General features: G+C 38.9%; 1 protein-coding gene and 1 long non-coding RNA gene across 5 annotated transcripts in view; one reads left to right on the top strand and one right to left on the bottom strand.

Annotated features, from left to right (window-relative positions):
• The first annotated feature begins 3,961 nt into the window (after window positions 1-3,961).
• arhgap17a (Rho GTPase activating protein 17a) overlaps window positions 3,962-15,940 on the top strand; it is a 37,123-nt gene continuing 25,144 nt past the window's right edge. For 2 of the 4 annotated variants that reach the window (XM_022214103.2, XM_022214102.2), the window contains exons 1-2: window positions 3,963-4,559; window positions 12,688-12,727. In XM_022214103.2, coding sequence (XP_022069795.2) covers window positions 4,507-4,559; window positions 12,688-12,727 — 93 coding nt within the window. In that variant the 5' untranslated portion in view covers window positions 3,963-4,506. Of the gene's footprint in view, window positions 4,560-12,687; window positions 12,728-15,940 lie in introns of all 4 variants that reach the window. The other 2 variants (XM_022214104.2, XM_022214105.2) reach the window with 2 other exon arrangements.
• LOC110965170 (uncharacterized) lies at window positions 6,230-12,042 on the bottom strand. Its single transcript, XR_002596643.2, has 3 exons — window positions 11,334-12,042; window positions 8,834-8,947; window positions 6,230-7,380 (listed from the first exon to the last, which is right to left on the bottom strand). It is a non-coding gene; the product is annotated as an uncharacterized LOC110965170 (long non-coding RNA).

The raw sequence follows: 15,940 nt of genomic DNA, 5'->3' as shown, positions 1-15,940 counted from the left end.
AAAGAAAAGCTTATGATCAGTCATGTGACCTGAATGTTAGCTGCTCTAGAACTTCGCTGGAAAAAGGTGTGTCAATCTCCAATAATGCTAATTAATTATTTTGTAAAAAACTGAAAAAGCACTTGACGAGAGCATAGCATTTTTGTGTGAAATTAAGGAAATTTGCTTTCCCCCCCCCTCATGCAATGCTTCAAAATGCACTTTTAAAAAAACACAGTGAAAAGGTGTTATCCCAGATAGCAAACTATGGGTGAATCAATGTTGAATCTATGTTGAGACCTAACGTCGAAATTATACAGAAAGCGCAAGGTTGATAAAATGTTGAGTCAACGTTTGCTTTTCAACCATAAATCACACTTTACCCAGATAGCAAAAGATGTTAAATCAATGTTGAATTAGGGTTAAGAAGGTTGAATTGTGGTTACGGTTGAAGATTGATGGTTGGATCAACGTTGATTCAACAACATTTTGTCGACATTGAAGTTTGTGTTTAAAAGATACCATTGAATCTACATTGTATTTTGGTTTAATTAAAATGTTTGACAGGTCAATGTTTAATTAATGTTGAATCTATGTTTGCAAACATGTAATCTATGTAAGCAAACGTTGACTCAACATTTTATCAACCTTGCGCTTTCTTTATAATTTCGACGTTAGGTCTCAACATAGATTCAACATTGATTCACCCATAGTTTGCTGTCTGGGTTTAGTCTTACATTAGAGGCTAAACACAAAATAAATCATGGAGCAATGAATATGGTCGTCTAAGTGTTGATATTTATTGTCCAAAATGCACATACAAAAACTTCAACATTATATTCATCCAAAAAGGGTATAATCATATGCTCAATTCACACCTTACTGCACACGAGAATCCAATAGAATTAGCAAGCAGTTACTAAAAATGAAGGGATTAAGTCTGCCTTCATAAAATACACCTCGTAGACTCTTCATCAACAGGCCATGTAAGGCCAGGTGGACTAACCAAAGCAAACAAATCTTATAAATATAACCGAAAAGGTCACCAGGAAACAGTGTATAGCACGCTGAGCAATGACTGTAAAAAGAACAAACAGTAGGTACAAAATGAATCATTGCATTAATCATTAAACTTTCCCAAGCAGAATAAAAACATTTTGTATGAGCATCATTTAAAAACACATTGGACAACTGCGATGTTCAAAGATGTTAAAAAAGCACATCCACATTAAATTTTCAGAGAACAGCTGCTCCAAAAACATCCAACAAATCTCTTCACCACAAATCACCTACGACAGGCTGAGGCCCACTGACCTAATTGACTTTAATAGCTCATCTCCCAGTCAGAAGCAGACAGAGGAGAACCACCAGGTGTCACTGGTTACACGTGGCTATAGTTCAGTATCTGCAATATCTACTGTACTTTTGGCACTTTCGTTATCATAGAAAATGAGTACTGTCACTTTTCTAGATATTTGCCATTGACTTGGCACTGAAATATCTGTTCTTATAACATCCCTGGCTGCATCTGAAAGTCAGCAGGTATCTTTGTCAAATGCAGCATGAACAAATCACTATCAATATATAAATATCAGTCAATGGAATTGAAAGTGCAGTCCTCATCTGTACAAAAGAGCAGTAAAAAGAGCTTATAAATACCAAGTAAACTCTGTATAAGAATAAAATGTAACAATGATAAAATAGATAAGACTCTAAAAGTGAACTCCTCACACACACACACACACACACACACACACACACACACACACAAAAATACACATTTAGTTTGCATCATTCTCTTGTAATTGCACTAAAAACATAACATATTGCGCCGAAAGTACATTTCAAATGTACTATACATGAACGAATGAACTCAAAGCGGACAGGGTTATTAATACTTTGAATTATTATGGATTGTCTAGAAAAAAATCTCTGCAAATGTTACTTTTTCAATTTATCTAATATCTTACTTTGAAATGCTCAAAATAGAAACATGGCTTATGGGTAAATGTTGTATTTAAAGTCCCTGACTCTGTTGGAAATCACACACTACACTATGTAGTGCACTAAATATGTGTTAAGCTAGATACCCTATATAGTGTACTCAAAGCATCCAACAATTGTGAAAAATTTACAGCCGATGATCACTAACCAAGTACTATGTACCATCATGCATTAGTGTCGAAAGAGAATGACAGACTTATGATTCCATTTCCACAGATTTCTGATGGTTATATTATTGTGTTAAAACGTAATTTCTACAAAATATACGTTTTCTATGTGTACAGCTTGTCAAAATGGCAACAGACAAATTCATGAATTATGGCCTGAAAACATGAAAAATAATAGTTTGTATTAAGATGATTAAATCTTAATTTTAAAGCAGAGCCATATATCACAAAGCAAACAAAGAAAAATTCTTATTTTCACGTATTAATTTAGAAAAACACACTTACTATAACATGAATAAAAAAGTTGATCCAGTCACTACGATAGCCTGCATGAATCGAATATATTTTAATAGAGGGACAGGAGTGATGTTATTAAATGTCTTAAACCTCTTCGGGAGTGTAAACATATCTTTTCTGGTTGACCTCAGATCTTTCGACCCTTACGCACTTCTTCAACAATTACACAGAGCTACAAGATGGTTATTCTGCTAACAATAATAGTTCCACAGCAGTAAGGATACCTGTACATAAAACGAGCACATAGATAATAAATGATAAACTGAGAGCTCATGACTGATTTTTACTTCCACAACTTTTGCGGAGGAAGCTCCCTACATAGATCACTAAATAGTGGTCAATAGACAGGGAGTAGGAAATGCGAGGACTGATTCAAGATTCCAGACCTTTATTTGTCACAAGTACAATTATACACAGTATAACGTGCAGTGAAATGAGCATCTGTTCAAACCTCTTCTGCTTGTTGCTTTTCCTTAGTAGTGATTTCTTAGCAGCTATTTGACCATAAAGGTTTGACTGGTGCAGCCTCCTCTGAACAGTTGATGTAGAGATGTGTCTGCTACTAGAACTCTGTGTGTCATTTATCTGGGCACTAATCTGAACTGCTGTTAACTTGCATTTTCTGAGGTTGATGACTCGGATGAACTCTTCTTTTCCTGTGGACGGTCCCCATGTAAACCAGTTTTGTTGTATCGATTGAAGGTTTTTGCAACTGAACTTGGGGATACATTCAAAGTTTTTGCAATTTTCTGGACTGACTGACCTTCAGTTCTTAAAGTAATGATGGACTGTTGTTTCTCTTTACTTAGCTGATTGATTTTTTTACCATAATATGGATTCTAGCAGTTGTCAAATAGGGCTGTCAACTGTGTACCAACTTGACTTCTGCACAACACAACTGATGATCCCAACCTCATTAAGAAGCCAAGAAATTCCACAAATTAACCTTGACGAGGCACACCTGTGAAGTGAAAACCATTTCAGGCGACTACTTCATGAAGCTCATTGGAAGAATGCCAAGAGTGCAAAGCAGTAAACAAAGCAGTGGCTATTTTGAAGAATCTAAAATAGAAAACATGTTTCGACTTATTTCACACTTTTTTGGTTACTACATAATTCCATGTGCTCATTCATAGTTTTGATGTCTTCAATGAGACTCTACAATGAAATTGCCATGAAAATGAAGAAAAACTATTAAATGAGAAGGCATGTCCAAATATTTGACTGGTAGTGTACATAAAATGAGCACGTAGATAATAACTGATAACCTCATGACTGATTCTTACTACCACAACTGTTGAGCACCTGTTCCAGATAGATAGATAGAGATAGATAGATAGATTTCTTCCTTGTTTTCAATGGAGGTTATGATCACGTTTTAAATACTGAGCTCATGTCTCCCTGAGTCCCCAATAATCCACACACCTGTGAAAACACAACTTTTTAAAACAGTAAAAAGTGTTTTCTCCAGATATCCTACAGGTCTAAAATCCTCTTTGAGCTTTGCCTCAGCATTTTGTCCATGAGTGCAGTATGTGAGTGCTGTCAGGAGGAGGTGGTGGAGGCTGGCAGAAGCAGCGGTGCTCTGTCCGTCCTCCCTGTCTGTGTCTGCAGAGGTGAGCTGCTGCTGTACACTCGGCCCCCTGCCCCGCTCCGCTCTGCTCCGGGAGAAAGCGGCCGACGGATTATCCAGCTCGTTAGCTCGCCGGCTAACGGTCAACACAGCCGCCGAGAAGAGTCATGAGAAGCCGGTGAAAGTTACCCGAGGCTCACTGGGACACTTTAATGTTGGTGAACAAACAGAAAAGGAGGTTCGCGGATCATGCCGTCGCCCCCAACGGAAACTTTCCTCTAGAAGCTCCACTTGGGGACGGCTAGCTTACAGGCTAGCGAGGCTACAAACTATTTTTAATTGGCTTTGGGCTCCATGGCTCTCGCTTGTTTTTCCCTGTCATAGCGACAGCTTGGAAATTTGGGAGAGGCCCTGTGAACTTCATGACAAACCAAAGGCCGGTTTTGAAACGTAACTTCGGAAGAGTCGACTGGCAAAGGAGCGAAAATGAAGAAGCAGTTCAATCGGATGAAGCAGCTCGCCAATCAGACAGTTGGCAGGCAAGTACTGAAGTCTGTTTGCTCACTGAGAGCTCATTAGCAAAGTAGCAAAACACACTCTGTTTTGGTCTTCTGACCTGTCTTCTAATGCTTGTGGATATAATTTCACTCTTAATCTTTCACTATTCTAACACTGTCTTGCGGTTGTGGCCATGAAACGCTGTAAAAAAGACAAAAATCACATGAGCTGTGTCAAGGCTGTGATGAATGAATCATTCGCTCTTAATGGCTAACAGTAAAGCTAAAAGACATGGGACTCTAAAGACTTGGGAAGAAGAGGTTACATTTTTTTTTGCAAGAGTCTTCTTTTATAAGTGATACAGAATGAGGACTTTAACAAGACCAGACAATGAATTATGTAAAGAAAACCACCAAAATGCTAATTTCCTAACTGAACAAATCATATGACACTGAGTTTTAAATCCTGTAACTTATATCTAATTCTGTCAATATGTTGATGCGTGTCTGCTGAATTCAGATGTTATCTTGATGGGTCAAGATGACAGTGAGACAGAACTAATGTGCCAAAGCAGTGAATGAGCTGTTATTCTCTCTGCACTGCAGCAAGGTTGAAATAAAGTGCTGATAAAGTAGCAGAAAGTCCATTTGTGAAACACAAGACACTTAGCTTCAGACACGCATCAAAGTTAATGTATATAAACTTGATTAATGACACACAATGATGGATGTATCTGGCTGCTTTCACTTCATCCCCCTCTGAACTTGAAGCAGCATTGTCTGAGCTAATGGGTACTTTTAGGAAAAGAGTTAATCCAAGCAAAGATAACATATTTTGCTGAATCCACCTCTCAGCCAGTGCTGTCATGTTGCTATGTGATGACACCCAGTGTCTCTGTGTAACCGGATATCTGAAGTAGTGATGGCTTCAGGCAGCCTTTGTGAGAGCATGAGGTTGGGACAGGTAAAGGATCTTTTCATAGGAGGTCATGATGAGTGACAGAGGTGTGTTTATTTTGTGGTTGTTGGCATATTTAGGTAAAGGTCAACTATGTTTGCCACCTCAGGCAGAGCTGTATCTAGTACCAGATAGTGCCAGATAAAGTCAGTGACAAGCTGGGAACTTTAACTTATGTAAATTTCTCCAACTTATCTAAGGATTATGCAACATTTCCATTGTTAGTGATTTTTTTTTAACAGAGGGGACAGGTACAAATACATTTTCCATTGATTATTCATCACATATCTTTAATATATCAGAAATTAGTGAAAAATTCAAGTCCAAACTTGGTATGGGACATGTTTACATTATTTTTGGGAGATGAACAGTTAAATAACCAAAGCCAATTATTTCAGTTCTAGATGTGCTTTCCTACTATACTCCATTTTGCCAATCTGTTAACCCTTGTGTTGTCGTGCGGGTCAAAATTGACCCATTTTAAAGTTTGTAAATGTTGGAAAAAAATATATTTTCACAGTGAAACTTCTGATGTCCACATTTTCAAGATTTGTGGGAAATTTTTGGACATCTTTGATGAAAAAATAGAAATGTTAAAAATGTTTCTTCAGAACATTCACAGAAAAATCAACCAAAAACTAGCGAAATTCACTGGATTTTGGTTGATTTTTTTTTTTTTGTGAATGTTCTTAAAGAAAATAGAAGTTTAAATGATATATATATGTAATCACTTTAGATATTTTTACTCCTTTTTTGGAAGATTTTTAGTCATTTTTTGAAAATATTTACAAGAATTCTCTTGCCAAATTTGGGGGATTTTTTAAATAAAGTTTTTAAGGGAAGCTTTCAAGGAATTATTGGAATTTTCTTCCTGGAAGCTTTGCAAATTTTTAGAAATTTGGGATTTTTTTTTTTTTGCTGAATTTTTGGATTTTTTTGTCAGACAGGAAACAATATTTTTGGTGCCTGTAAATGAGGACAACAGGAAGGTTAAGTAAATAATCACCTCCTCATGTACAAATCTTCCTTGTTTCTGCGCTTGGTATAATCCAAAATAAATCCCATAATACAGAACAAACAAGTGATCAAATCATTATATGTTTTTCATTAAAACCTGATGTTTTAGCCATTGACTATTTTTAAAGGAGTACTCACTGTTAGAGGTTATTTTGGAGTCAAAGCATTACTTATTATTTTTTCCATATTATATACTTAATGGTAAAAGGACGAACTGAAAAGCAATAAATTAACAGAAATTGAAACTAATAACACAGAGGCAGACAAAGTATGAGAAGCTAACAGACATTAGGAGGTTGGCTACTTTGCTAGCCAACCTCTAATAGTCTAGCATGCACTAGACTGATTAATTGCCATTTTGCCGTCGATTCAGTGTTTATTTGATGGTCACACTATCATCAAGGTCTGCTGAGAGAATCTGCTCCAGTAATGTTGCTGCAGCCAGAACTCAATACCAGTAGAAGGAGGGCAGCTGGAATACTCAGAATTTCCTCTCTGCACTGTACCAGCAGTAAATTAAAACTGGAGGGAGTGTAATGCAAAAAACAGACATTTGGATATGTGTGTGCATGCAGTAGTTGCCTGCTCGTGTGCATGCACAAGTAGGGTTAATCCCTCGTGCACTCATATACATGCCCATCTGAATGAGTGATCTGGTAGCGGTTGGATTTAGGGTGAGCAAGCACACTCTGTTTTGTCCATTAAGTTTGTGGCTGCTTGTGTATCTGCAAAAAGCTTGGAGTGCAACAAGGCCCTCTCCGCTGCCCCCTGGGTTCCTGTGATTGTGCGAAGGCAGAACACTGTGTCCAGCAAGCAGCCGCTCTGAGGAAATCTCTCCTTCTTCTTCTACAAACAGGAAACAGCCTCCCAGAGACATGCTAGTGCTTTCTAGAGAGGGAGAGCTGGGAAAACTGATGTAGAGTGAGAGAGTAAAATTGAGGTGCATGGAAAAACAGCATGTGATTCATGCCAGGAAAGGATTGTTTTTCTTTTTTATCTCTTTGTACAAGGTTATTCTAGTTTGCTATCTATGAACTCTCTGGCCTTGTGTCTATCTGTGTTTGTGGCAGACTAATGTAGTCTGATAGTAACACCTTTAAAGGAGATAACATATGGGTAGTTTATTATAGGCTGCTACCACTAATGGCATAGAAATAAACAATGATGCTGCACAGACCCTTGATGAGATCAGAATTAGGTTTTGCCTTCTCTTGTTATTTTTGTGATAGCGACATTACCTCTGATTGTCAGGAAATCAGCCTTAGATAAATATTTCAGTGGCTGGGGAAGAAGCTGCCAATAAGGGAAAGTTCAAAGGCAAAGGGTCCTGTTAAGTGAGATACAAGGCCTTAAATTCTTGAGACGCACACAGATGAACGAATAAAACCCATATCTCTGGGGACGCATACTTGAGCTGTTACTTCCTTTTAAAGTTGAGGAACGTAGTCACAGCCGTCCCATCACTTGCCACCTCACATAATTTAATATTGTTCGGAAAAGCCTGATAGATGTTATCTGGGCTGCTGAGGGAGATTTTGTGCCTCATCTGAGAAGAGCCAGTCAGTCAGTACAGTGATGAGGTTATCACAAAGTCTTGATTCAATAACTAGTGCTCTGTCTCTCAGTATTTCAGAGGTTGGGATAAACATAATCGCAAATACTTTAAATTTCATCCCTTGGACTGCTGACACAGAATGTACACTGTTTTCATCAGAGCTTTTCTCCCCCCTCGTTAATTCCCCGGCATTATAAACAGCGATATTATATAATCCTTTTTGATGCCGTGCCTATCAACAGAGCTGTTATGCAATTTCATGTAGATCCATTGTATTTGAGAGTCCTTGATCGAGAGGGGCTCGAGTTGAAAAGACGCTTTCCTTCCCCACAGGGATCTTAAAAATGTCACTGTTGAATTAATAAGGTTAGGTGACTCTGGGCGTTCCCCTGTGGCTCATTGGCTGGTGCTGCAACAATGAGGTGTGTCAGCTGGGTTGCCTACAGTATGTGATAGTGCTTGTGATAAATTGCAGGCTACACTGTTGTTCGTAGTTTCTGCTTTAATCCAAGTTATAAATCGCAAAAAACGGAAAATGTCAGCGGCATGACAGAATGAGGATAATTTAATCTTTAGTGATTACCATAATTTGTCTCATCTGAGAAAAATATTTACTGTTTGGAACATTTAGTTTAAAATCCTCAATTAGAAAACTTTCATTTTTTAGGAAAATAAACATATTTCATTTGAATTTTGAAACTACAAAACTGCTCACTGTATATAACAATGGACCAACATTTTGTGACGGCACCTTTAAATTTCCTGAAGAAGAGTTTTAAAGCTTACTGTGTTGGCTTCAGCTGTCGTCCTCTTGGCAGTGCCTGGTCTTGCATATCCAGTCCTCTCTCGACAGTGCTGTGTTTGCTCTGCAGAATGGTCTGGCTGTACCGCACTATCATTCTGTTATAGGGGAAAAACAGCCACAATTGTCTCGGCGGTGTACGTAAGCCTTGGTTGTGACAATACTACCTCCTTTAAAATAGTGTCGGGGAAGTAGTTTTGGTGGAGCATTTGCAAGCAGGGAGGCAAGCACTGTCCTTATAATGGCTTATTGACTGAAATATGTGCTCACTTATAGGTTCCAGATAAGTTATTTCATTCCATTTTTAATGCATTATCTTCACCGACAGCAATTCAATCTAAAAGACTCCTCCTCTATTTCACTTAATAAACCAAGCAGTCTATTTGAATGCCTAATCTCAGTCTTCGTCAAAACTTGCTTTTCTGAGTATTTTGTCATTTTCTGTTGTGAAGGGGATTTTGTAAATGGTAACACAGAAAGTGGAAGTGGAGGAGAATGAGGGAGAAGTCTGCTTGTATTTATAGACTTGGGTTGATCACAAAATTGAAATCACATTTTCTGAGTGTGTAATCTATAACATTTACCTTAGACCCATGGTCTACATTCACTGAGTCAGACTAGGACCTTAGTGACTTCGCCGGCCAAACAAGAAATCGCCAAAGAGGAGGAGTGGGAGAGAAGCTGAAGCGGGCCTGGATTGTCACAATAGACATGTAATGAATTCACGAATGCATAAATTAGCTATAATGAGTAAAAGCGTTTGCACCAGGCTATAGTTATTTTTGCTGTAAAGTTGGACATTTTTACATCGGGGACTTAGGGATTGACTCCCTTTTGGAGCCTCAAGTGGTCAATCACGGAACTGCTGTCTTTCACACATCCGTTATATTTTTCAGACCTAGAGGATGCAGCTTGGACAAAAACAATTTAAAGACGATTCTGGAAACAAAAATAGACATTGTTACAAGTTCTTTATATTTGCGAGACCAACTAAATGATCATCAATATTATTAGTTATTATATTATAATGTTTGTTGCAGCCCTAAACATGGCCATATGCTGAACTGTTGTTTAATCATGCAGGTATTATTTGTTTACACACTTGGATATAAATATCTGTGAGGAAGAAGGATCCTGCTTCGTCATGATGCTGTCTGTTTACACAGTGGATAGAAGTCCTCCAGTTTTCACCCCCGTGTTATGTTCTCTCCTGCTCAGATCTAATGTTAGCTTAACAGCTCACATAATCAGCTACATTAGGTTTGTTGTATGGGCTGAGTCACTCCATTATCCTCGCTGCTCCTTTCATCTGGGTCCAGTATCCATTACCTTATGCTTTGAGCTGCCAACTGTTGCAGCCGTAAGAGGCAGACCCTTCCTACTCCGCAGCTCGCTGATTGTGTTGAGTGGCTAGTAACAGCCGCTCTATTGTGCTCACGGCTTCAGTAATCACTTACTCCCTTTCCACTTTCATAGTAGATCGCCATGGTTACCATTCTGAACTAGCGGCCACGGCTGTGCAGCGAGGATCTCTTGTTGTTAAGAAGTCACATGCAGCACACAGTGACACACTTTTTCCAAAGGCTGCTGCTTCAGTGAGGCACGATGGGGGTCAGCTCTGTTCGCTCTTGGTCAGCTGATGTTGGCAAAACAATTGTTGTTTTGTTTGTTATTTGTCCTCCAACTAGGCTGCACGCAGTTTGTTTTTACCTCTATGACACAGGGCATTTTAAGGTTGGTTACATAAATGTTGCTCTTATCGGCGCTTTATTATGAGCATCATCACGTCTGATCATTCAGTTACAACCAGGTTAGGACAATATTTACAATGGCACATAAACACATCACCAGGTGTCCTTGTTCACTTTGACATGGGTAAGCAGAACTCAATTTACAGAGCTGGGCTACCAGTCAAGCTTTTGTATTACTCTTGGCGTGTATACAGTTTAGTCTGGGTTCCTATGGTGTTTTGATTTGATTCAGCTCATGAGCCACAGAGCCCATTAAGTGGACCAGATGCAAAGTGGTGTGTCTAAAGTGCATGGATGCTGGTGGTGGGAAAACATCTTTTATTTGCTGTGACAGCAAAACAGCTTTTAAGTGCATTTTACAGAGCAAACATATAGAAAGTTTGTGAAGCTGCTGTGGAAATTAGACACATCTGAACAATGTTGCATCCATTTTCTGCATTACCTCATTATTTTGGTATTTTCCTAATTGCATTTATCCAGCAATACCTTCCAATCCATCTAAACATCATGTCAACTAGCAAATACATTGTGAATGGCGAAAGTGCATGAGGGTAAGAGCTAAAGGAGTGTATTCATGAAAGTTTACTTGATTATTACATTGGTTTTTATGATCAGGACCACATCAAGAGCTCTCAAGCATGTCGACTCCACCAGAACATGGATTCCATACTGTGGCTTTATAATCACGCTTTGCATGTGTGTGTGTGTGTGTGTGTGTGTGCGCATGGCTCACGTTTTTTCCACAGCAAACTGGAAGTCTTGTCTGTAGGTTTCTGCGGGTTAGAAGATGTGTTGCCTCACCAGCTTGGATATGGATCTCTTCCAAGGAAAATCTTTCCATTCATCACAAGTCTCTAGATGATTCTGCTTTGGCACTTTTTGGACTCTGTCACCCTCCAACTTCCCCCAAAATTTGTATTTCTTTCCTTCTGAACCCCAAACTATGGTGCCTTCTCTGTCAGTCTCTCTTTCTCCCTGCTCTCTGCCTCTGTGTTGTAATTGAAAGCAGCTGTGATGAGGTTACTATAGTTCATAGAGAGCAGTTTTTGGAGGAGGGCCCAGGCTGCATTTAAAGCTCCGGTTACCTAAAATGCAGGCAAGCGACTGTCTGCAGGTCCCTTCAATTAGAGGAGTGAGCTTACACTTGGAAAAGTTTGCACATTAGTTCGGCACAACAATACCTGCACAGTCTTCATGTCGTGTAACAGTAAAGGGACAGAAAGTATGACAGTGAAGTAGTCTGAGAGAAAGAGGGAATTCACAATTCACATTAGACCACTTATGTCACATCTTCTTGCTGTACTCAGTCATGTATTGTAGTGCATCCCTAGAAATTCTCATATTAGCATGCATAAATGCAACAAAGCAGGTGTTAAGCAAGCAAACCACAATCTAGGCATTGATCGTTTCCTAAATGAACTGCAAGTACAGCTTGACTTCAGTCAGTGACGCTTTGACAGAAGCCACCAGGCTGTGTGAAGGTGGCGATAAGCAGAGTGAGCTGAGCCTGTGTTTCCCAGCCTTCTCCCTTTAAGTGAATCTAATCTGTCTGACCTCTTCAAGAACAACTATTAGTTTACTATTAATAGGCTCAGGCGTAGCAGGGCTGTATGGCTGGTCTGTGCATGACACCATGAGGCCGACAAGCTGCAGCTTAAGGAAATCAAAGCTTTCAGAAACGACAAACAGTTTTCTTTTTATCTTAACAGATTATTCTTATTGAAGCTTTTCAAAGTTCATGACTTTTAAATAATATTACCATGGTATAGAAAGTCTTCATGCAGATGCAGCACTGCGGGCCATTGAGCAGCATGTTTTGCTTCAGCATACCAACCTGTTCCTTTGCTGATTGAGCCGTGGCAACAAACTAGAGAGACCCACCCAGTCCTGAAACATTCCCACGAATGCCCAGGACACTGTTTTAGTTTTTAGGATGAGCTTGGAAACCAGTCTTTCATGACTATTGTCATTTGTGTGAAAGATATTTTTTTTAAAGTGACTGCACAGTTTTTTTAATCCACATATCTGACATCACTGTCTGTCAGTGCTAATCTGTATGCTCTGTGCTGTTTTTTTCTCACCCACAGAGCGGAGAAAACAGAAGTCCTCAGCGATGACCTCCTGCAGGTAAATGATTAGTCAGACTCTGCTGAGCTCTGACCAGCTCCTAACATTGCTGCATCCGGCTGCAGTTACATGGATCAGTTTTATCCTTTCTGGGTGAAATCAGCTCCACAGAAGGCAGTCATAAAAACTTTAAAATGCACTGTATACTGAGCCGAAGTTCATAAAAAGACGGAAACACAAAACAATTATTTCACATTACAATTTATAGCTACCGTCAAATAACAGTTGTGATGATAACTGTGATATAAAGAAAGAAAGACTGAGAACATATTAATAGTACATAATACACACATTAATCCACATATCATAATATCATAAATGGTCCAGTGTCAGTAACTATCTGGTTGATGCTCCAACATGGGTTTTGGTATGAGTTGACATTGTATTGATGTTGGGCCTTTCTTATCTGTTCATCTGGCTGCTTTTTCTCTATCCACTAATTATAATTGCTCCTTTTGTATGCTTTTGTACAAATGTGGTCACAGAATTTTGCCTCCCAACACACATAATTTGAGTGTAATTCGTTTGCCAAAAAGAGAGCCAAAACGCACAGTTTCATATTGTGATAATATAATTATCTAGAATTCTTCTGGCCATGACAATCATGTAGTGAAGAAAAATATATGACAGTCCTATTGTGTTCGATGAAAAGAAGGCGAGTCCACCGCTTACATCATGTTTAAGTCACGTCGCCTTTTAAAGAGGATAATGCAAAACATTCATACCTCAAAATTAGTACTTACCGCTATTAGTGCTTGTCATTCTGGTTAGTCCTGTTTAAAAAAATGTTGGTGTAATTGTGCTCCCAATATTAGAAATGTGAAACAGTCATCAGCCAAAGTGTACAAATACCAACAATAATGCTAAATTTATGTTTAACTGTTGCGTAATCAAACAAATTTACTTAGGTCCACAACTTATGTTCACTTACTCTCACAGTTAGAAATAGCTTGTGTGCCATTAAAATGTTTATGTTGTTGTCTAGTAGTGTAAAGTCATTAATTAGCTCCCTTTATTTCTATTATTTCTAGCTATATTATCATTGATAAGGCTTGGTAGAGTTTGCAGTTATTGTATTATTGTCTTAGTTCAACTCTGCAGCTTATTACAATCATTTACTTCTCCATTACTGGTTAATGCGGCAATTTTGTAATGTTCTCATGTCATAAAGGCCTTTTCGTTAGAGTTTTCTTCTTTTTTTGGAAATTCATTGGCCATGCCTCTGCATTTAGTTGTCTACACTGTGACAGGCTGATATTGGCTGCAGAGGGATTTAAAAAAAAAAAAAAAAAAAATGCAAGAGCAGCTGGACCGTGTACTGACAAAGCCAAAAAGTATGCATGCTTTCATGCCAGCTAAAGAGCAGCTGATATCACTTATTAGATCCTCTTCTCTGACTGTCTGAGGTTCATACAGCTGGAGCAGCACTTGCTTTAAATAACATCTGCAGACTTATGGTACTGTTGCTGACCAACAGTTCTGGAGCACTTCTGTGATGCTTGTGCAATGTTTGTCTGCGGCAGGTTTAACAGTCTGCACAGAGGTCAGCGTAGTTGTGGATGCGTGCTTTATAAGTCAGTGCATGCGTGTGAAAGCTGCTGGTGCAGGGATTCCCCCGTTGAAAACTGCCTCCAGCCCTGGAGGCCATCTGAAGCAGACAACAGGTGGGGTTGGGACTGAATATTGGCTGCTCAGCAGAGACATTCCAGCGATGAAGTTTGTCTTTGTGTGTAAATGGGAGGTGTCGTAAATGTTCAAACAAATTCAGCTGCCTTTGCATGGCTCCTTGAGAGCAGACACAATGTCCGACACCATTTATTGCTATTCTTCCTCTCTACACCTCCTTTTAGAGCCAGTATCTACACAAACAAAAGCTTTAATACATTCCTCTATCAGATAAAAGGTGTGAGTGAGCCTTATCTGTGTGTAAAAAACACATTTGAGTGATAGCTAGAACATCAGAGTTAGATTCAGCAGGCTTGATTTGCTGTAATGCGAGTGGACAAGTGAACAGTGGTGACTAACTGCTTGGAGTGCTTTTCACTGAAGAGAGGATGTTGTGTTTTTTTCTGACCGTGGAGTTTGACTGCTTCTCAAAGACACAATTGTTCTGCCTCTGTCTGGAAATCGGACCCTGTGCCTCTTAGGGCTCTGTCTCTCACTTCATAGGAACACTGCTGTCTGGTAGAGTAAAAAGGAGTGAGTCACAGGGAGATACAAAATCACTGGAATTTTTCTACAATGATGATAATAGAGCTGCTTTGGCTAGTGGCATTTAATTTTATTTGTGTTCATATTTTCGCCCAGCTTCAGTACTTCTTCTCTGGCCAGTGATAGTCTGAAATTTTGCAGAATAATTTTAATGGTCCATATATCCTCTAAAACTACAGTTTTTACTTGCTCGTTGCCAGAAAGAAATTGAAGACTCGAAGGTGAGCATCTAAAAGGATTTTTTGGAAGAGTTTCAGTTATGAGTATGGAAATCGATGAATCTTGATGGCCTGATTTTTAACAAAGTCCAGTGTAAAGTAGTTTTAACCACCTTCACTCCAAATTTTACCGTATTTTAGACCATCTATAAGGATACACACATGATAATGTTAACACATTTGAAACACACAAAATCAATTACATTTATACATACAGCGCCCTCCATAATTATTGGCACCCCTGGTTAAGATGTGTTGAAAGCCTTCAAATAAATTAAATTTTTATTGCAGAAGCATAGTCCCACACTGAAAAATGTTTAAAAAAAAATGTATTATAGGAGAATATTAGGTGCTGTTTTGTTGGCAAAACAGGGCTGTACAAAGTATTAACATCAGGGGTGCTAATAATTGTGGCACACATGATTTGATGTAAAATAATTATTTCTGAATGTGTGATTTATTTATTCCCCCCCCCCCCCCCCACTGAATAAATGCACTTGAATTAAAGGTTGGATTTTGCGCTTTTTGTCATTGTGGTCCTGTATTATTTAGAAAAAAACTGAATTTATTAGAAGCTAAAGAACACATCTTAACCAGGGGTGCCAATAGTTATGGAGGGCGCTGTATAAATAAAAGTAAAGGATAAAGGAATCATCTCAGTCTGATGCACAATAATTACAGAAAACAAGTGCAACCCATAGATACACAACGGGCAAACAAAATACCGCAAAACACTGAGGCTGTGTTTCTGAGTGGGTGGCCTGGACCAGGTATCACCAAACAG

This window comes from Acanthochromis polyacanthus, chromosome 19 (assembly GCF_021347895.1).
Source record: "Acanthochromis polyacanthus isolate Apoly-LR-REF ecotype Palm Island chromosome 19, KAUST_Apoly_ChrSc, whole genome shotgun sequence".
Classification (NCBI taxonomy): Eukaryota; Metazoa; Chordata; class Actinopteri; family Pomacentridae; genus Acanthochromis; species Acanthochromis polyacanthus.
The sequence above is the reverse complement of the archived record's forward strand: the minus strand, read 5'-3'. Positions and strand labels throughout refer to the sequence as shown.